At 39.9% G+C, this 23,691-nt stretch overlaps 1 protein-coding gene across 2 annotated transcripts in view; it reads left to right on the top strand.

Moving 5' to 3' along the window:
- Positions 1-5,861: 5,861 nt before the first annotated feature.
- The window catches only part of pbx1a (pre-B-cell leukemia homeobox 1a), an 87,379-nt gene continuing 69,549 nt past the window's right edge, over positions 5,862-23,691 (top strand). For both annotated transcript variants that reach the window (XM_072668846.1, XM_072668847.1), the window contains exons 1-2: positions 5,862-6,646; positions 7,985-8,058. In XM_072668846.1, the coding sequence (XP_072524947.1) occupies positions 6,471-6,646; positions 7,985-8,058 (250 nt within the window). In that variant the 5' untranslated portion in view covers positions 5,862-6,470. The remainder of the gene's footprint in view (positions 6,647-7,984; positions 8,059-23,691) is intronic.

Here is a 23,691-nt window from a genome sequence, read left to right on the forward strand (position 1 = left end):
TATAGAACCTGACAGAAATGGCTCTATATTTCACCACAATAGGCTGAAAGAACCCAATTTTAGTACTATAAAGAACCCTTTTTGCTTAGAGTGAAGCACATCTACACACAAAGGGGGCTGCAAAGGGTTCTTTGAGCAATGCTACAGAAGAACCATGTTTGTGGAAAAAATGATGAAGTTGATGTGAAGGTTAACACTCTTCACGAAACCAGAAATGGTTCCTCTATGGTTTCTGAAGGAACCCTTCGTAGCAGCTGTATTTTTAAGAGTGGAGGATGTTCTCTACTTTGTTGAACCAGTCAGGTGAAGGTTTCTGACAGAGGGTTCTCTGTTCTAGGAGTTTTACATTTAGTCCAAAATAAACAAAAGACCTTTAGTGCTGTTCAAGTTCAGGTTCCACTGCGTTCTCCTCCCTCCACCCCCCAAAAACAGACATTCCCCAGAAGCCCTACATAATGAATAGGCAGCAATAGAAACGCACATCTCCACTCTTTCTGCAAGGCCACGGGGGTCATCAAAGAAACAGCAAAGTGCTGAATCAACTGCTGTCCCACAACCCATTTGTGGCTCGATTAAACTTTAATCCCTCCATCCCCATCTCCACACATACACACACACACACTCTCTCTCACACACACACACACACTCTCTCACACACACATGTGGAGCTCAGGTTTGGCCTTGATGTGCCCAGGTCCTCCAGTTCCAGCGCTGCTCTTTATTCATGCTTCAGAGATACCGAGTCCCAAACATCTGAATATTTTATCACGCCTCGCTCAGAGAGACGCATCTGAAGCCGAAACCCTGCAGCAGCCGCTCGGCTCGGTCAAGGCCAGTCTGATCAATACACACAATGAGCTGCTTCTGAAACACCCTGTTGCACTGAAGTGATGCTGGATTTACCAATCGGCCTGCGCTGCATCCACAACTGAGGCTTTAAACACAGGCTGAAAAAAACAAACGCAGACGTCTGATTTATGGAAATATGACAGATTTCAAATACATCACAATATATGTATAACATATTGAAATATATGTAACAAACCTATATGAAATTTGATCATTTTCAACTATGGGACATATATTTCAGATATATAACCATCATATGTACAGATATGTGTAACATATGTTTATCAATATATCAATCAGTCAGTAAAGAGCATTTTTAGAGCATTTCTGGAGATACAAGGTTTTTGCAGAACAGTATGATTATATATGCGTAAACATATGTACTACGATTGATATGTCTTGTATGTTTAATACATACTTATCTATTTATTATGAATATGTTTAATATATGATATTTACAGACATATATTTTATGATGCATATACACTGAAAAAGACTGAGACATGTACAACATATAGAGAGAGATGATAGAGAGTATATACCCTGAATAAGAGAGTATAAGAGACATATACAACATGTAGAGAGAGATAGCATATACAGAGAGAGAGAGAGAGAGAGAGAGAGAGAGACAGACAGACGATATATATACAGAAAAAAGGAGAGATATACTGCATTTGACAGAGAGAGAGAGAGAGAGAGGTGCAGAGAGAGAGAGTTTTTGAATGCTGTAAATCAGCATACTGTTGCTAAAGTGTGGGGAGGACGAGTGTGTGTGAGAGGAGTGTGTGTGTATGCAGATCACACGTTATTAGAAAGGACAATTTAGATGAGCTAGCATAACCGTGAATGAAGCGAGTGAGCTAGAACAGTGTTCAGTAGCAGCACAATGAGCTCCTCTCACCGCTGGGAATTCAGAAGTGCTGATCTGAGAGGAAAAGCAGGCTACTCAAAATTCACACCGCACACTTCCACCCGGCTGCCACACGACGGCCGGGATCTCTGGAAGTGTGTTATTTTCGAGGGGACGCTCATTGGGAATTCGGATTGGTCGTCAGACTGTGCAAAGCATTTCGCAATTAGGGACAATACTGCTTCACCCGGCTAATTTACAAAACAGTCTGATTAAAGTGGAGCTGATCTGGCGCTTTCCTGCACTGATAGAAAACCTTACTACACACAGTCATCTCATTTATGAGCTTTTCTGATCAAAATCTCTCACTTGGCAATTAAAGTTGCTGAGCACAATGAAAAAAGAGCTAAATCTCATTTATACGTTTATAAAAAATAGAGTTAATTAACTGTATTTTATTCATTTCCATACAGAAATATCATAAATGGCCATGAATGCACATAAATCATAAAGAATTGGAAATACATTTATATATATATATATATATATATATATATATATATATATATATATATATATAATACACTATATGGCTAAAAGTATTGGGACACTTGCTCATTCATTTCTTCTGAAATCAAGGGGATTAAAAGATTTGATCCTGCTTCTGTTGGAGTATCTGTCTCTACTGTCCAGAGAAGAAGACTTTCTACTAGATTATGGAGGTGCACTGCTGTGAGGATTTGATTGCATTCAGCGACAAGAGCATTACTGAGGTCAGGATATTGGATGGATGAGCACCACCCCACCTCATCATCCTCAACTTCCCAACTCATCCTGCCCAAAACTACTGGATGGAGCTCCAACACAGTTCTTCCACTGCTCCACAGCTCAATGCTGGGGGGCTTTATACCCCTCTAGCCCACGCCTGGCATTAGGCAGCATGGAGCCAATAGGTTCACAGATTTACAGTGACTTCTATTGACAGTTAAGAAGCAGGAGGTCTTTACTTCTTCATTAAAGTTACAATTTTTGTACAATTTTCTATCAATTATAGTTAAATATTTAGTACTAATTCTCATTCTGAAGAAAGTGGTAGAGAGTTTTGTGAGCTAGTCTGAAGAACAAAGCTTGGTTCCAGATTTCTACCGGGGTCCGAAACTGACGGACTACTTGTTTGTCAAGTTCGTTTAGATGTATCCTAATCTGTTCGTGCCCACAAAGAGCCGCAAACTAACCTTAGCTTCCCTAGCTAGTGAGCACTCACGTGGAGGGGGGAAATAAGCGAGAGCAGAAGCAGACAGGGAGCAGAGAGAAGGAAAGAGTGGGAATCTATGGGAGATATGGAGGTTCTGGTCCAGTTTACAGAGCAGAGATTGTCAAACTCACATACCTTTGTTTCATTTAAAAACATATTCTTGGTGTGAATAGGCATTTATAGCTGCTGAATACTGGTTTATGCTGTTTTGGACACTCATGTTTGGCGGAGTAGTTTACCTACTGTTAAGCATGGTGGTGGTAGCATTAAGCTCTGAGGCTATATTGTTAATTTAGAGGTTCACTATTTCACCATGCGAGTTTGGGAACTCAAGGCTTCCTTGGTTGAGTGAGTGCATCCGATGTAACAGGGAACATTTGTGTATTACTAAATTAGTCTTGTATATTTATATTTATTCTAATGTTAGTGTTTTCTTTAACTTCCCAGATAAACAGCTTTAAAGGTGGGTAATATGTTTACAAAGTAGAATACATAGCATCATTTTATTAAACTTATATTTTTATAGTTGTTAAACAGTGTAAGTTCACCATTCGTTGGAATAAATGTGGGGTGGGAAAGAGCTTATGTTTGGTTGATGTTCGGCTGAAAGTGGGGGTGCATGTGTATATATATAGCATCTGTGGTCATGGCGTACAATGTGAGCAGGCCACGGCCCTATAGATTGAGGTCACTCTGCCTATTCGTCTGTTCCACCCCAGTGGTCTTTAGATACCAGACGACAGGACCAGGACCTTTTCTTCTACGACATTAACCAGTTCCCCTGTTCTTAACCCTAATTAGAATTCTGATAGATTGATTTAACCCTGGCTGTGACACAAAAAGGGCAGGGAAGGGATCGTGTTTCTGCCGTACGTCATTCCCTGCTGAAACATCAATTTCTGCTGTAATGAGACGCACTCTTAAAGTGAAAAAATCTCATTTACACCCTCATCGCACCCCCAACACCATCACCCCCAACCCCACCTTACCTTACAAATATAATCGATGAGCCAGGGCATGTTTTAGTGTCAGAAGTTTGAGACACACTGGAGCTACGAGAATATTATTTCCCTCTTATTGGCTGTAATAGAGCACCATTTCCAATATTGAATAACAACAGTGGGAGCTACAGCTTCCACACATGGTGGAGGTAGTTTCACATATTGCTACTGTAACTAAGACCCCTGAAAAAAGTCAACAATAAGAGACCCCCTTCATGCATTCAGAGCAGCTGCTGTTCTGCACCCAGTTGAATCAGAAGTGTACTGTAGATGTGATGGTGGGTCAGGAGTGTACTGTAGATGTGATGGTGGGTCAGTCAGGAGTGTACTCTAGATGTGATGGTGGGTCAGGAGTGTACTGTAGATGTGATGGTGGGTCAGTCAGGAGTGTACTGTAGATGTGATGGTGGGTCAGGAGTGTACTGTAGATGTGATGGTGGGTCAGGAGTGTACTGTAGATGTAATGGTGGGTCAGTCAGGAGTGTACTGTAGATGTGATGGTGGGTCAGTCAGGAGTGTACTGTAGATGTGATGGTGGGTCAGGAGTGTACTGTAGATGTGATGGTTGGTCAGTCAGGAGTGTACTGTAGATGTGATGGTGGGTCAGGAGTGTACTGTAGATGTGATGGTGGGTCAGTCAGGAGTGTACTCTAGATGTGATGGTGGGTCAGGAGTGTACTGTAGAAGTGATGGTGGGTCAGTCAGGAGTGTACTGTAGATGTGATGGTGGGTCAGGAGTGTACTGTAGATGTGATGGTGGGTCAGGAGTGTACTGTAGATGTAATGGTGGGTCAGTCAGGAGTGTACTGTAGATGTGATGGTGGGTCAGGAGTGTACTGTAGATGTGATGGTTGGTCAGTCAGGAGTGTACTGTAGATGTGATGGTGGGCCAGTCAGGAGTGTACTGTAGATGTGATGGTGGGTCAGGAGTGTACTGTAGATGTGATGGTGGGTCAGTCAGGAGTGTACTGTAGATGTGATGGTGGGTCAGGAGTGTACTGTAGATGTGATGGTGGGTCAGGAGTGTACTGTAGATGTGATGATGGGTCAGGAGTGTACTGTAGATGTGATGGTGGGTCAGTCAGGAGTGTACTGTAGATGTGATGGTGGGTCAGTCAGGAGTGTTCTGTAGATGTGATGATGGGTCAGGAGTGTACTGTAGATGTGATGGTGGGTCAGTCAGGAGTGTACTGTAGATGTGATGGTTGGTCAGTCAGGAGTACTGTAGATGTGATAATTGGTCAGGAGTGTACTGTAGATGTGATGGTGGGTCAGGAGTGTACTGTAGATGTGATGGTTGGTCAGTCAGGAGTGTACTGTAGATGTGATAATTGGTCAGGAGTGTACTGTAGATGTGATGGTGGGTCAGGAGTGTACTGTAGATGTGATGGTGGGTCAGGAGTGTACTGTAGATGTGATGGTGGAAGAACTATGTGGGGGCTTCAAATAAAGTGGCCAGCAGGTGGAAGTCAAGGTAGGGGTTTCGATCTTATTCGACCTTTTACAGCCGTGTGTTAAGATGAGGGATATGCACAGTTTATTTGTCTCAGACTTTAATAAATCTAACAATAAATGATCCATTGACAATTTGACATTAAACAGATCCTCTATTAATCAGTGATTATTGATCATGTTTTATTTATTAGCTATTATTAATTTCATTTTCAGAGTCTTTTCATATCTGTTGTTGTCCAGCTCTGGACACAGACCACGCCCACTACGGCACATGATTGACGTACAGGGAGGGGGGCCGTGGGCGGGATCAGAACACCGTCTCTGTCCAATCGTTCATGGTGGGCGGTGAAGCAGGTTGGACCAGAGGCTCGACTTGGCCCAATCACGTTTAGGAGCAGCGGGAGTGGGCGGGGCTCGTGTTGTTGCGTGGTGAGTGTCAGTTTGTGTTCGAACGCGCAGCAGCTCGCGCTTCAGTTTGGCGTTTTTTCGCTTGTTGGTTAGCATCTTTAGCTTCGCCTCAGAAACTCGCCTCAGAAAGCCCGGTTTAACGTTGATAAACTCCAACAGAATCGAGGAATAAATTCACTAAAGCCACGAATATCGCTTTGAAAGCAGGATTGTCCGCCCTGTTTAAAGTTTTCCCCCCTTTCTCCAGAGCAGGAGTGGCTTCCTGGCGCCCGAAGCGGCTCTTCAGATCAGATTTCACCGAAAACCAGCTGTGAGCGGCGGCTTCGGGTCTTTCCTCCTCCGACTTTTTCCTTCTCATTTTCTCTCCTTTTCTATCTATCCCTCCATAACCGAGCTGCGGGGCTTGGTGGAAAACACTAAAGAAAGAAAGAGAGAGAAAGAAGGGGTGGTGGCGGAGGTGGAGAAGGAGCGAACTCGTTCAGGACCGTCTTCATCTTGAGGGAAAATCCCCCCGAGCTTCTTCGCCCAACTTCACTTCTTTTCTGAGGAGAAAGAAGAGCGAAATAAAGACGAAAGGCTGAAGTCTGTGTTGTGTTTTACTGCGTGAACGGAAACGATTAAACAGTCACAAAACTGCGGCGACGGCAGAAGGATGGACGAGCAGCCGCGGCTGATGCACTCGCACGGCGTGGGCATGGCCGGCCACCCGGGCCTGGGGCAGCACATGCCGGACGGCACAGAGGGAGAGGGGCGCAAGCAGGACATCGGAGACATTTTACAGCAAATTATGACCATAACTGACCAGAGTTTGGACGAAGCGCAGGCCAGGTGAGATAAATAAATGCGTGGATGTGTTAATTAGGGGGTTATAGCCCTCTGCACAACTACACAACTACACAACTAGCTAACGTCAAACATCCTCAAGAAGTGTGTGTGGCAGTGCTAGCTAGCCATGACCCACGGCATGCTGGACTGCTGGACTGCCTTATGGAGATGCACATATTCTTATAGAAATACTGTAGAAATTACTGTCTATTATTAGCTCATTATTCATGTTTTTAATGAAAAAGAGTCAAGATTTCATTTTCTAAATTATTTAGCTAGCTATAATTAGTGGCTCAGGATTAGACTGAAGATTTTATAGCCTATCAAGGTGTCTAGCTAAAGGTGACACTGTTAGATAGATAGTTATATATATATATATATATATATATAGCTATATATAGGAATACTGTAGAATTTACTGTAATATTACTCATGTATTATTCATGATGTTCCCACTCTTACCCAACTTAAGAGTTTCCATTCCACTTCATCTAATCGCCCAACAAGAAACCCTCCCATTATAAGGTATAAAATATCTACATTAAGGGTCATATCCACCCTTTTCCCTTCATAAACCTGCCTGTAAGGGAGCTTTTCTGTTTCCAGTGTGAAAAGAGACTGAGAGGCATTGATCGGTGCTGAAGCTTCATCCTGCAGATTTGCACAGAGGCCGGGTCCCGTTCTGTATCACTGAAGCTAAATATCTCTCTCTCTTTCGTTTTATTAATTCTCCCCCCTGCCCGGCATAATTAATAAATACTTTTAGCTAGTAAGTGTAATAACACTCACATTCAATATTAAATTCTAATTCACTTTTGTTTAATAAATCCACAATTGCACAGCCTGTTACCATTTCAGCGATTGTGGTGCATTGAGATGATTGAAATAATAATAATAATAATAATAATAATAATAAAGCAGTATGAAAGATAATCTCACTCATTAGGGGAAATATCGAAGGCCTGTTAGAACCAAACAGTGCTAAATGAAAGACTAAATGTGGAGAGACGTATTAAATGTCACATTCTGTGTCATGGAGTTACTTTATAAAGCTAAATTTATATAAAAAATGACATTACACCACTTAACACAAAGCCAGACATATCTGACAGCATCCACTTTGTGCTAATTTGTGGTTGTTTTTTCCGCTCATTCTTCAGGCTTTGACAGCTGACTAAAACTGAATTTCTCCGAATTTCTGCCATTTTTCACTCTTGGCTTGTATTTAATTTACCTGCTTGTCATACACTCAAGCTGTCATTTCTTCTGGTTTTACAGATTTGAAAAGGCCTTGACAGGTTATGTTTACCGAAGTATTTCTGTTTTCTCTCTTACCTGTAGGAAACACGCACTGAATTGTCACCGAATGAAACCTGCCCTTTTCAACGTCTTGTGCGAAATTAAGGAGAAAACAGGTGAGTCCATTTATCTTGGTACATGCTGAGCATTTAAGTGCCGTTTCAAATGGGCCAGTGCTGATTTTATTTCTACCGAACACAAATACAGTGGATTTCTGCAGCAAGTGGCCGTATTCAAATGTGAATGCTGGAGTGGAGGTGTTTACTGGATTAGGCTGAAGACTGTACATCATGTGTGAATGGGGCTGTAATGTGTAGAAAGAAGTGTAGTAACAGTGTTTATTAGACAGACTCACTAGGTATGAAAAAAAGGTGGCTAGCAAATGTGGTGTTGGAAGGAATTTGTGTTTTTAGACTGCGCTAATTTGACTGATTTGACTTTTGGGACTTTCGGTTGGGAATGTGGCAAAGTTTGTTAGAGGTTTAAATTATTTTTAGGCTTATTTTACTGTAGCAAAGTGAATTTGTTATTGTACGGTAACAGAGCACAGGTAAGTTGATCAACTAGGTCTGTTTTTTGTGTTTAAATACCAAATTATTATAATTTATAGCATATCTGTTATCTGATCTGTTGTTTAGCTGTACTTCGGCTTTTTAAAGGTAAGTCTTATTGACCCTTTGAAGGCATAGATGAGTCTTATTGACAGATTCATGATGTTAGAATCTCAGTTTCACTGTGTTTAATCCGTCAGATTAATGTGTTTTTTAGTGTTCTCCTCTGAGCGTGGTGAGGTGCTTTATATATATGCATTATATACATATACATATGTGAGTTAGACAGTTGAAATAGTTGAAATTAGTCTTAGTCAACTAATCAGTATGGGTTACCTGCAGTAACAAGCTCTCTCGTTCTCTCTTTCTGCCTATCAGCCATAACATTAAAACCACCTGCCTCATATAGTGTACATTCTTCTCGTTCCGCCAAAATAGCTCGGACCCATCAAGGCCCTGTCTGACTCCACAAGACCTCTGAAGGTGTCCTGTGGTATTTGGCACCAAGATGTTAGCAGAACATCAGTCTTGTAAATTGTGAGTATCAGTGAGACTTGGGTGCCCATGGCCCTGTTGCTGGTTCACCGGTTGTCCTTCCTTGGAGCACTGTTTGTAGGAACTGACTACTACATATCAGGACACCACACAAGACCTGCCTGATGTTGTGGATGTTCTGACCCAGTTGTCTAGCCATCACAGTTTGGTTCTTGTCTGAGTGTCTCAGCTTTAGAAACTGACGGTTCATTTGCTGATTAATGTGACAGGTGCCACTGAAACCAGAAAATCAATGTTATTCATGTAAAACCTGTCAGTGGTTTTAATGTTATGGCTGATTGGTGAATATAAGTAAAAATAAAAGTGTATCAGCCAGGCTGTGTTTGCTACTAATAAGAGAGAGAGCTATAGTTTAGTATTAATTAATAGGTTAATTTAAACTGTGCATTATCATCATGCAAACTAACAGTTTGAGTTTAATCAACTGATCGTAACATTTCTAAAAGTTGGATTTGTTGCATTAGTGTTGCTGCTGTGTGAAAGCCAAGATGTCTACCAGATTAGGTAGTGAGCAGTTCTATTAAAGAAAAACAAAAGTAAGTGCATTACTGGAAGGCAAACAGGCATGGAAGATTATATATGATATTTTTGTTCTGTAGCTTATACAGCACAGGGCTAATTTACTGTTTATCTGCATCTAGTGTTTTGAATATTTTTATATGTGGTTTAGAGTTGTTGGAATGTAATTAGGTGCTACTCTGACTACAACCGCAACCTTTTAACGCATTTAAAGTGAATTCAGAGCAGCAGTTTTTTCAGTATATTGATGTATTGATGATCTGTAATGTATTGCAATGCAGACAAATACACAGTTTACACACAAATACAATATTTTGCCAATTATGTTGATTTTACTCAGTGCATGTCACTGTGTTCAGTGTGTTTTGCCTCAGAGAGGCCCTTCTTACGCCTGTCTCTTCACCGTGAGCCGCTGTGAGAAATGGAAACGAGTACAATAAGTTGGCATTTTTTTCTGCTAATTAGCTCCGCAGTGTAATTCACAGAGATTCATTGCTTGGAATAGAATCTGGCTCCATTCCAGTCTGTCTGAAAGCGACTGCATTAGCGTAGTTTGCTCTGGATGAAATTCTGACCCAGAGAAGAAGGCCGAGACGGGCCGTCGTGTAAAAAAAAAACAGTACGGGGGGCCGCCGCAGGGGCCCCGTGATTTCTATCCACCGAACGTTTTTTCCCCCTCGTCTTGTTTAGCAAGGTCCTCGGAGGAGTGAAAGAGTTATGCCTGGCTCTTTTGAACTGCCTGGCGTCGCCCCGGGTTCACTCAGAGTTCGTTTCCAAGATGAAGAACAAAGTGACTTGGACCTCTTCCTGGCTTTTTTTTTCTTTCCTGCTCCAGCCTCCCTTCCCACAGTTCCTGGCAACCAGGAACCTGCGGAGCTTTTGGAGTTCAGACAGAGACCCTGTGAAGGCTCAGCACGTTCAGAGCAAGCTAGCTGGAAAACGTTTGACACTGTAGATAACATCGCTTGTAGCTATCACTTCTTTACATGAATCTTTACTCCTTCTCAGCTGTTCCCCTGTGTGAGATATTGAGAACATAATCTCAATTTTATAATAAAATATGTTGTACTTTTTGAATGAGTTTTATGTTTTAAAAGGTAAGTAATCACAAATACTGCTTTTAATTGAATTAATTAAATTTTAATTAATAGTAATATGACAACGTACAAACACTGGACCTATGTAACTTGTAAGTATCACATAAAGCTATTGATTATTATTTTTCATGTTTTAATTGATAAGTAACAAAAACTTAAATAAAGTAAATAGTGAGTGGTACTGAATTTTGTCTGCATTGCCCAGCACTAGACTGTAACCACCATTTATTGTTCCATTAATCTGCTTTTAAGAGGTTAGAGATTTCAGTACTACTTATTTATAAGGTAGATCAGTAATCATTACTTTCATAATGTGCCAGATTTTGATTGTTGATGTTTAAAATGACAGGACATATAGACATATAGTAATAATAACAATAACAGCAACACTAAATATGGTACTCTTTCAGTTCCAGTTGTTCTGGTTTCAGTCTGTATTATCTGCTTCATACTTCAGTGCACATAGAGGTACAGCCCCCCTCCCACCTCTTTTGTTTTTTTAAGCAAACACAACCTCAGATTGTTCAGTCTTAGTGCTGCTGTTGGATTTCTCTCTCAGGACTTCATTAGGTGCACCTGATCATCAAACGCCAGCGCTACTTACATTTGATAGGCATCTGTTTAATAACACAGTCATTAGGACTCAAGTTCTCCGAGAACTGGTGATGCTAAATTTCAGCAGCCTTAGCTTTTTGTTTAGGTTATATGACAAAAATTAGGTGCTGCGGAAAAGCTGTGGATGAAATCTGGAATGTTTTATTAATGTTTTGAGTTGGAATTACATAGTAAAATGTGTTGTTTGAGCTTATTATTATATTTAGGGATGCACAGATCATTCAGGCTGATTCAGACTCAGATTACTTAACAAGCAAACAGCTGCCTGTTGTCAGACCTTTTCTTTTGACCAGAACCCTGTCTATTTATATAGCATTTGTCAAATAATGTTCAACTGTGAAAGTAAGCGACTGATAGTTTAGTACAATGGGTGTATGAATAATGATATTTTTGCACATGTATAGCAGCATTCATATTCAGCATAAATGCATTTACCTGGTCATACACAGATCAGCTGAAAAGAAAATTATAAATGGTCTAATTCAGTGTTTACAGCTAAAATCTGCCAATTCAGATCATGTACCTATAAACTGCACAATCAGCAAATCAGAAAAAAAGTGTGTTATTGAACTATCTATCAGCTAAAATAGATAGATGAATATTATCAATACCAGTATAACAATATAGACAATCCATATTACCTTTACATTTATAACTTAGGTACAGACGCAGTTCTCTATGACGTCAGATATTTGTCAAAGACAGAAACTGTTGGAAGGGAGCAGGAAACAGCGTTGTGCTAATATTAGAAGAGAACCTATTTCTGCATTCTGACAATGCTCCTCTGAGAACCGGTGATGCTAAAACTTTACTTTTTGTTTATGTTTTGTGACAAAAAGTAGGTGCTGTGGAAAAGCTGTAAATGTAAACTGAAGTTCCGGCATCTTTTTCTCATCCTCTGGGGCAAAACAGTTCGGGCATTACTAAAATTAGTCCACCGGAGACGAGAGACGGAAAGATACTTGGTATAATATGAGAGCGAGTGTGCTGCAGCAGATTGTTCTTGTGTTGTTTATAGTGTCAGGAATTTAAGTGCAGCCTTTTAGAACCTTCGCTATTTCAGTGAAGTTCTCGCCTCTGCCCTGGGAATTGCAAATATGCATCTCATCTTCTTGCATGCGAGTATTCAGGCACCCATCTCCGACAACACACACCTTCGCATTTTATTTTGGACTGTTTGTTCATTCAAACACAGACTCTGTTAGGACTTCCTAAAATAGACTCAAAACAGAGCAATCAGGCGATGGCGTGACCGCTAATGCATTTAGGAGTCAGGCCCCAGGTTTTAGTACTGTGCTTTGGTGGGGGTGTTTTAAGAGTAAAATAACATTTTCACTGCCTTAGTAGTCACACTCATTACCATGTATGTTGTAATTTGATGAGCTATTTCTCACTTGTTGCTCATTAAAATCAAATAATTGTGGATTGTAAACATTTAGTCCACCCCACATTATTTTATTATGATCTATATTGTATGTAGATGTATTTGAACTGTTTTGCATTTTTGTTACACAAGAACACACAAAAATAAATCAGATGATCACTCTAATATCATGTAATCATGTAATTGTGTAAGTACAGTTCAATATTATAGCAAAATAACAGTGATAACCAGTCAGGCCCAACGTTGATCTACTGTGTGCTTTGATGTGTGAATTTTAAATAGATTATGCAACAATCTAATATATTGTTTTAAGCATATACATCGTAAAATACATATGGTAAAATACATAAATTAATTTTGTATGAATTATATATGAATTTCTTTGAAACAAGAGAAAACATTTCAGATTGTACACTTTTAAGCCATCCCACATCAATTTAATTCAAATTTACAGAAAAAAAGAAACAAAAAGTAATAAAAACATTCTTTATCTGTTTTTCATATTTTGATATATCTTAATATAAACAGAAAAAATGGAATTTTAGACTCAAAAACAATGCATGTAATTAATCATACAGTTGTGTAAATACACATCAATAGTGTAGAAAAACACTCTGGGCCATGTCTAAAGGTTAAAAGCAACTCCTTTGAGCTTGTACTACATGTGTGTGGATTAAAACTGAATTTTAATATGAGCAGTGACTGCACAGTAAGCAGCCTCAGCATGCTCTCGACTTCAGAATTAGCTGCGAGTTGTGAGACGGCTCTGCATTTAATGCAGGGGTGTAATTTCACACTGCACAGACAGACGCTACTAAAACCCAGCACTGCCACCGCCGAGAAAATGGCTCAAACCTCCTCCACTGTGACATTTACTGCAAATGTGCTGAGCGCACAGCACCCAAAACAAGACCAGCAACCGCTTTTGTCAGGTTATTTTTAATATTTTCCCCCTCTCGCTCTCTTTTCTCTCCGTTTTTTTTTTTCATCAAGATCCGGCCCGGTTCAGTTGCAGTTTTACACTGCCGCCGCGGAGTCCCCAGAGCATTGCAAAGGGAGTGGTTATTAAATCCATAGCCAGTCTGGTTTGTGGAGATGGCCTATGGTGCTGTGCTGACTGTGTTAGCCTTCATAAACAGCCTGTGGAGGTCATGGAGCCGCACAACAAATTTAGATCCACATTTCATAAAAAAAAAAACCTATTTCTCATGTCTGTACACTCCAGAAATGTAGGGGGCGCTCCTGTCTTTGAAAGCTGAATTGAGTGTAGCATTTAAATATGAGTAACATGGTTTGACACACACAACATACCTATACCTGTATCTGGTACTTTACTCTTTTTCTGATGTCAGAAAAGCCTAGATATTTATAGATATTCATCCTCCTCCAGCCTACAGCAATTTTGGGCCTCTTCATCCTCCCTGAGGTTACAAGCAATGCCCTTTTTGATCAACATGAAACGAACTGTGAATCATTTGGCGCATTTTCATTCTTAGCTGGAACCAAACAATAATAGCCAATGGAATAGTTTTTTTTTAAAGCATGAACCCTGACAGCATCCGTGACGTGTCCAGTTGTATAGTCGAGCAAATGCAACAATGGTAACGCCCTCGACAAGTGGGTAGTGGCCTACTGTTCACTTTCGCTTTACGTTGTGCAATGCCCGCAATTGATGCCGCGTCCTTGGTTCTGATCAAAAGTCTTGCAGACGCAGGCCGGTTTACTGAATAACACCAAGGTTCTAAAATTCAAGATCCTTTTCATTTGGTAGAAAAGAGCTAAAAGTGTTCTAGCCCAGACTGCTTTTCTAATGAGGGCAGCCAATCAGAACAAAGCTCTGTGACAAATACCAGTCTTGAAGGTACAGAAACAAAAACAGGCTGATTAATTGTAAGCAATAAAGAAAGCTTGGAAAATGGTCATGTAAAAATAATCACCACACAGATGTTACAAGTGGACGTCAGGGAGGAAAATAAACACCTCTAGTTTATAGTCACGTTTTTGAGTGCATCAACCTTGAGTTAACTCGTCAGACCCTTTTTATGTAAATTCAGCCCCTTGCTTTGTCTTTAAAAACGTCGTCTCGCTGCTTTATCCACCACTCGTAATTTCTTCTCCAGCCGCGACGCCCGCTCCCATGACAGGAATAATAAATTCTGAACGTGTTAAAATATCTCACCCGGTAGACAGAGAGAAGTGACACACACGCTCGTGTAATTCTTTTTAAGCTACGGCCGTCTGGCTGAGACTGACACGGGTGTGTGTGTTGTCCCACGTGTTGCGTCGGTGGCGGCCGCAGTCAACCCTCCGCGGTAAAACGGCTGACAGGCAGGTCGAGCGACAGACAGAACCGGCCTGAACTCCTGACCCCCGTCGTGTATTTTTACACGCTGCCCAGCTAAGCTAACATGACGCAGGCCACCGAGCAAGCGTAAACAAACACAGAGCGGGGCACAGGCCTGAATCGGGCGCAACTCTGTTTAGTCAGAGAAAGTTTGTGTATTTTAAAACACCCACGAAAAGTAACAATCCATATATTTACACAAGTGGGCTTAGCTGACATGTGCTGAGTCGAAGGAAAAGATGTGTAGGTGTGTATGTGGGACACATGTAATCTGCATTGCTGTTTAACTAGGAGGTGGTGTGCATATGTATGTGTTTCTGTGTGCTGGAGTGAAAGGGCTTGTATTCAGTATAAGTATAGTTATATATCTTTATATATATATATGTATAATGTATAATATATATATGTATAAAATTAAGCTCCTAGCCACGCAGTCTGCCTTTCCACACATTAGTAAAAGAATGGGAGGTTCTACAGAGCTCACTGAACTCCAACGTGGTTCTGTATGTAATAGGAGACACCGCTGCAGTAACAAGTCAGCTGGTGAATTTTCCTCCCTCCTAGATCTTCCTCCATCGGCTGTGAGTGGTATTATTGAACAGTGGAAGAGTTTAGGAGGAACAGCTCAAAAAAAAAATCAAAAAAAAAAAAAAAAAAAGAGAGCAGCTCAGCTACGTAAAGTCCATAGTGCAGAAAAGTCTTCAATGCTCTTGTGACTCCAGAGCTCCAAATTTATATATATATATATAGATACATACTTTCCCTATAAAATGTTCAAAGAGTACACTCAAATCATAGGAGAAGTCTGGGTACTTGATCATGGTCTGTGCTCATGGGAATGCATGTGGGCATATTTCCTGTGTGTGTGTAAGTGTGTGTTCATGGAACTGTTCCAAATGGTTTGACTGGCAAATACAGATAGACTGAGTATAGCAAGACAGGCATGAATACTGTATCAGGTTTCAGGCTGTTGCTAACTCTCTTACAGCAGAGGAAAGTAATGGATTAGCTTACACGCAGTTTAGCATGTTGACCTAGCTATTTATTGATTTCTTCAAGGATGTTCTTGTTTAAATAAAGTATTTGAACTTTAGTAGTTTACACTGTACTGTATTTCACTGTATCACTACTTCATATTTGTATCTTGACTGATGAATAAATGGAATTTTCCTGAATGAAAAAGAGATGTCTGATGGAGCGGTTAACATCTGAGTGATTTCCACAGATGACTTGGTGCAATAAATAAAACACTTATTGGCAGCAAACTGTAATTGTAAGATGCCCACAAAAAGCAGCAATCAATATATTTACCCAAGTGCCTTGCTGATGTATGCTGAGGTAAAGGAAAAGAGTTAAAGTGTGTGAGAGTGAGTGAAAGAGAGAGACATAGACATACAGAAGGCATAAAACTAGCACTCTTTTTCTTATTTCTTGTATATATAGATAAAAATAATACTATACTAAAGTTATACTATACTATATGGACAAATTATTGGGACATCTGCTTATTCTTTGTGTCTTGAAATCAAGGGTTTTTAAAAAGATTTTATCCTACCCTTTCCATTTTGTTGGACTAACTGTGTCTGCCGTCCAAGGAAGGCTTTCCACAAGGTTTTGGAGCATAGCTGTGTGGCCCACACATGGTATTAAGCATGGTGCCATTAGTATGTATCTTAGTACATACTTAGCATTTGCACATCTGTGTCAGCAAGGGGTGCAGCTTGAATGTATTATTTAGAAATTAAAAGGGGTGTCCACAATCATTTGAACTTATAGTGTATATGATATCAATACATTGTGATATATTAAATGTATATATGTGAACATTTAATGTAACAATATATAACAATAGATAATAATATATTAATAGTATATAGCGATTAACCAATAATATATTATACATTGTTCAGTGCTAGTTCACATGCAAGGCCACATTGTCCAAAGGCTTTCTGGTGTGAGTGACACGACCACACAGGAACGAATCACTGGGCTGGACCAAACGCTAGTTTGTCATTTTGATCACATGCCCCTTTAAAGCCACGGCTGTAAATCTTGAGGGACCAAGAGCTCACTGAGATTTCTACAGGTAGAACATGTGTTGTACCTACGACGAACCTTAAACCTTGGTTCAGGATGGTCACATTACTAATTTGATACTTTCTTATAAATACAAAACATTGAATAAAAAAGTCAATGGAATTTTAGATGTGCTATAAAATTCTTAAAATGAGAATAAGCATGCCTGTTGACCTTTCTAATAATTTAGGTGTTGAAATTCGGTATTGTATCACACAAATCATGATCAATACCAAAAAAGTACCCAATTTTTATGATCTATCCCTAGCGATATACTGTAATATTGGAGAATAAAAACCAGTAGTACTGTTGGTGATGTACATAAGCTGAGCTTGGCACAGATCAGTTCCTGTACTGACTCGACTTTTCCCCTATCAGAAAAGTTCAGTCTGGTTGTTGACAGTATATGTGCCTGTGTAATGATTAACGCAGAATAAAACCTAACCATGAGCAGGATGCTAAATACAAATCATCTGCACTGACAAGCAGCCTCCCCACATTATTCCTGAACGTACTCTCCGGAAACTTAACAGCCATGTCCTTGCTTGTATTTCTTGTCAAGAGAGTGACAGAACATTGTATCTGTTCCACTCATGTGTCAGCGTTAGTGATTAATAAGCTTTAGCTGACTTCGACAGAGGAATTCTCACATCATCCACAGTCACTGCAAACATCTGGCCACACTTTACAATAGCTTTACCTGTTGGGGTATGGTGGAGCGATATATGCAAGGCGCTGTGCGGCGAAGTAGTCCCTGAAGAAAATGTGTTTGTTCAGATTTGAGGCTGTTTACCATTGTTAACATTTCATATAAAACTCAGAAGACAGGTGTAGGTTCACTGGTGGGTTTGGTGGCTATGACTCTGTTTACATCTAAACCACTGAATCATATGACAATAGCATGCTGTCACATTGTGCTCAGTCCTCAGTCAAGTTTCAGGCACAGAGCAAGCTCCAGCATAAGAAAAACATACAGTGACGTCTGTAGCTTCTGTGGCATTTGTAATTCTGTCAGAAATCAAAACTATGTCAGAGCGAAGTGTAGAAATGTAGATTGTGCTGCGGCCCACGAGGGGACTCTCTCCTCCGACAGTGTTTTATTTGGAAGCTGATTGCTAATCATACACCGGGCCGTTGAAACGGACATGCCTCAGTAGCAGCATAATGCTTCCTGTGCGTTTCTGTGATTACTCAGCTTCAAGTCGAAACCCGCTCGCAATTAGAGCGCCTTATAAATTATGCAAATGATGACTGGCGTAATTGAGACATGTTAATCATGTTTTAAGAGCCTAATTACAGAAATGTATAACGGAGGTGGGAGGCTGTAATTAGCACTGATAACAGGTTGGCTGTGTGAGGAGTGTAACAGCGCTGTGTGCTGTGTTGTGTACGGCAAGTCTTCACTTAAAGGACATAAAACTAGTAATACAACCTGCTACCAGGTGGAAAAGCTGTCTGGAGTCTTTCATCACTGATGATGGCAACATGTAGTAGTAATTATTAGACTGTTGTTTCTTATATTCCTTCTTAAATAGTTTATTTTTGCAAACATTGGTGCATTGTCCATTCCAGCTTTTTTATCTGCCTATTTTAATATGTTGTAAATGTTATACAATTTTTTAGAATCTAATAGAATAAAAATATATACGCTTTGAAAAACCCTTATACAAATCAAGTGTATGTATATGTAAATGACTGATGTTGTGTGATAAGTGTAAATAAGATACATCCTCCAGGGACACACTTCAGTTCTTTTACTAAATTTGACATATTAGATATAAATAAAACATGCACAAAGGTTATGGCACATGTTACTCGGAGTATTGCTGCCAACAAAGGATTTCTTTACTTATTTACACTTAGAAGTCATTTGAACAATGATTTCCAAGCCTTTGCACACAAATGTGTATTAGTGCTACTGACTGTGGTGCTTACACACTGATCCTTCCCTCAATAGACACAATAACATGATCACCACGGCCCCCTACTGTAATTTATTTTTTTATAGTAGCCAACAAACAGCTCTGCTCACTAATATCAGACAGACAAAGAAAAAAACAGGCTCCTCAGCATCTAATTTCCTCTCCAAAGCAGATTTTTGTCTGATAAGTGAATCGACATTCTTTTTCTGTAATGGCTGTGAATATGATCTCCGTCAGACAACTACAAACAGAGCGCAGTTTGCTGAATGGCTAATATTACACATAACCAAATTGGATGGTGCAGAAAGCAATCCTTGTATGAATTTAGATGCATTCTGGGATTTCACAAGGAAGTATTATGAAAGTAAACCCACTCTGTCTCTCTGTACCTCGTTAGATAGCATTTAAAAAACAATAACTAAAGTTCTGATTACAAAAACTGCACTTAAACATGGGGCATATATTATAATGCAAAAAAAAGTAATGCAGCAAAAGCTTACAAACCCACAGATTAGTGCTTAGTCGGCCACGGAAACAACTGTAGTGCCTCTTTTCCATCGTGAATGATTAATATGTGGTGTTGTGATGCCCTTCGAATAAACATTCTCCTCTAGATGACCATTTACAATAACACACCGGGCAAAAGGGAGAGATAAAATGCGAGAGCAGGAGCGAGAGAGACAGAGAGAGAGAAAGACAAACTATGAAGGAGAGATACCCCCAAAATCACAAACAACAAGCCTTTTATTTTTTTACTGATTTTTTCTAAACAGGCACAAGTCTAATTTAGGGATGCTCCAACATATTAATATCTCACTGTTGAACCAATAATATACAGTATACTGTAGTATAGTCTGTTAGAACGGGTCTCAGAATGTAACTAAGGAGGCTAGTGTGTGGAACGTAAATTGTGTTTTACAGGAATTGAAAGCATAATATATGCTGTTCTGTTGTTTTGACTGCGTTTGAGGATGCTTCTTTTACTCCAGTGTAAAATATGAGCGTATGACTTGCACGCAGCAGTTTGTCTCTTTTTTCAGTTTTTGCTTGGCTACCAAAACCATGTGGGGAAACTTTACACTTTTACTATGTCTTTCAGTCTCAAATCCCAGCAGAAACTTTTAACAGAAACCCAGAACGGAGAGAGAGGAGGCTAATACCTATATTGCCTATACATGTTATGTTAAAATTAAGTCTTAACACATTCACTGTAAAATAGTTATTTGAAGAAACAAAAGATACCATTTAATAAGTGATTTTAAAGCAGTGTTTAAAGTATTAACTAAATATCAGTCTAGAATGTTTTAGTATGGGACAGTTCACCAGACCCAGATTAAGCTTAAAGGTAAATCACCAATTGCATTTCAGTTTAGTTAAAGACTAGGGCTTAATCAATGTTTGGGAAACCAGCCTAACACAAATATTGTATCAGAATGTCCGATATTTCTGTATTGGGGTACTTGGATTGGATCGGGGGCAAAAAGATTTTAGTGTTGGAGATCTAACAATAACATTACCTCGACGATAATGATACCATGAATGTAAATGCTTATGTGCACACAGAATCATTTTATCGTTGCATCTTGGCACCCTGAATAAAAATCTAATTGAATTATCACAGACTAAAAGATTTCTACCCCTAACACACACACACACACACACACACACACACACACACACACACACACACACACACACATTTCTGCACAACCAGGTCAGTATGCTCACTGTTAAAACCCATTTAAATTGATTCACTTCTGTATGTGCCGTAAGTGTTAAAATAAAATAGGGACAGCAATACTTTCAGCTATGGTTGCCATACCAACACCCCTGGAGTTCATTTTGTGTAATTCAGGGCCGTTTCCTCTGCGCCCCGCTGTTCGAATTTTCACGACAGGAGTGTCAGTGGTGAATAAAAAACTAAATCACCGTATCTCCCCCCATACCCCAACCCTGAGCTGCAGTGTGTGTGTGTGTGTGTGTGTGTGTGTGTGTGCAGTCAAACACACACCGCCTCTCCCAGGCCGACTTAGTAAAAAATGACACAAATTAATATACGCTACTTAAACCAGACCAAGATTAATGGCTGCCTATCGCAGCGGCTTAGGAGGACTGTCACTCGCCACACGCTCGTCCGCCGGAATCAACACTAATCAACATTCATTCTCGCAGTGTTTGGGGGGGTTGCAGTAGGGCACATACGCCACACACACACATATAAACACACATACACAGAATTCCACACCTTAGGCTTTTAAAGCATGTAGCCAAGCTGTGTGTAAAAATGAGTTTAACTGTACCTTACCTTATTTGTTAAAGGGACTAATGGACCATTTGAGATAACTCTTGACATTGCAATCCATCTCCGCGTTTTATTCATCACCATCATTCTTTATTAAAGCTTGGGTTTATGCTGAAGGGGATCCTGATTTTCCGTGTAGCCACAGGTGGAATAAAAAAACAACAGGTTGCAAATTAAAAAGACAGTAAAAGAAGTTAAATAAGATGCAATAAAACAAGTAAACAGGCATTAAAAATAAACACAAATGAAACAACTTTTGTTTAAAATTATAATTTAAAAAATAGATAAAACACATAGTATGGGCAGTGGTGGCTCAGCGGTTAGAGCGCCGGGTTATCGATAACTGGGTTGTGGGTTCGATTCCCGGGCTCGGCAAGCTGCCACTGTTGGGCCCTTGAGCAAGGCCCTTTACCCTCTCTGCTCCCCGGGCGCTGGAGTTGGCTGCCCACCGCTCTGGGTGTGTGTGTGTACTCACTGCCCCTAGCTCACTAGTGTGTGTGTGTGTGTGTGTGTGAGTGTGTGTTCACTACCACAGATGGGTTAAATGCGGAGGACACATTTCGCTGTACAGTGCACACTGTACAGTGACAAATACGTGCACCTTTTTTTTTAGTAGAAGCTCTCTATAGAACATTATTAAACATTTTTTTTCTGGGACAATTCCTCAAAAGGTAAACCTTATAAAGACATTCATGAAATCCAGTAGGGTTTAGCATGATACCAGAATTTTGCTTTCAGTTGTGATATCACAAGTACTATCACATTTCTCAATAGCAGCCGATACAATATATATATATATATATATATATATATATATATATATATATATATATATATATATATATAATATAAAAAATAGTAATCTGTTGGATTGCTTGTTTTGGCAGATTTTGAGCTTGCCAAGTTCTAATATTGCACCTCCAGTAGTAACAAGAAAGAAACTACCCTATATGGACAAAAGTATTGGGACACCTGCTAATTCATTGTTTTGTAAAAAAATCAGTGGTATTAAAAACCCGGCTTTTGTTGGAGTAACTGTTCGTACTGTCCAGTGAAGGTTTTCCGATTTTGGATCATTGCTATGAGGATATAATTGCATTTAACGACACAAGTGTTAATGAGATCACCACCCCTCTTCATTCCAAAAGTATTGGACACCATCATTCCAGAGAACAGTTCTTCCACTGCTCCACAGCTCAATGCTGGGGGGGCTTTATACCCCTCTAGCTCACGCCTGGCATTAGGCAGCATGGAGCCAATAGGGTCATGATGTTGATCTGCTCCAGAGAGTCCTATTCTATTGGCAGTACTTCTTCTCTACAGGGACTAGACAAGCTGTGTGTGCATTTGCACATCTGTGTCAGCAATGGACAACTCTTAAAGTTCCTAAATGCATTCATTAGTAGCTGGACATAACAAATTGTATGTTGGTTCGTGTCTTACATTTAAAATCAGTTTCAGTACTTTTTTACTATTAATTTTTCGATGTATTTGTTATTTTTATTTGACCTTGATAGCAGTTGCAAACAGGTTTTTTTTATGCTGTGATACAATTATCTATTAAATTCTATAAAGAATTATTCATAAGAGGTTAAACGTATTTTTATTTATTTTAAAATATTATACACCAAACGGACCCTCACACAGACACACTACTTACAATGCCTTTCAGAGCACTAAGGAAAAATAAAAATCGCACTACAGACAACGTCAGGTTTGGTCAAACATATCTTTCACAAAATCAATGGTTTTAGACCACTGTTCAATAGTGTCTGCCCTTGCGTGATGTAGTCGCTCCAGCTAAAGAACGTCCACTAAGAAGTACAAAAACACTGAGTGTTACTTGCATATAAAGAACCATTAAACCAGACAAAAAAAATGTTATGGTACCTTTAATAAACAACCCTTGAACCCATTTTTTAAGGGTGTAAGACATGCTAGCGAGTGGCAACCTTTAGCTACTTGCTAAATGTTTTCTAGTGTAAACATGTTTCTGATCGAGTAGCTGTGTGTACAGTGTGCTGTCTGTCCTCTGGTGTTTCCTCCAGTTCTGTTTCTGTCCCCTTCTGTTTGCCAGCTTGCCTTTGGCAGTGTTAGTTATGGACAGTTAACTCCAATTGCTATTCTATTAATGACTGCCATTTTCTTTTTTTGCCTTCTGCGTAATCAGCATTGTGCTGCCGCTCTGTCCTACATAACTGCATTTAGCCAGCTAGCGCCTGGGCCTCGCATTTGGTGGGAGTGCAGACGGAAGCACTGGTGTCAGGTGTGTGTGTGTGTGTGTGTGTGTGTGTGTGTGTCTAGGGAGGAAGGAGGCTGTTCTGGTGATATATTACATCTCAAGCCCCCTGCCAGAAAAAGGAACAGTGAGATGTCAAGGCATT

Source organism: Salminus brasiliensis, chromosome 23, assembly GCF_030463535.1.
Source record: "Salminus brasiliensis chromosome 23, fSalBra1.hap2, whole genome shotgun sequence".
In the NCBI taxonomy this organism is placed as follows: domain Eukaryota; kingdom Metazoa; phylum Chordata; class Actinopteri; order Characiformes; family Bryconidae; genus Salminus; species Salminus brasiliensis.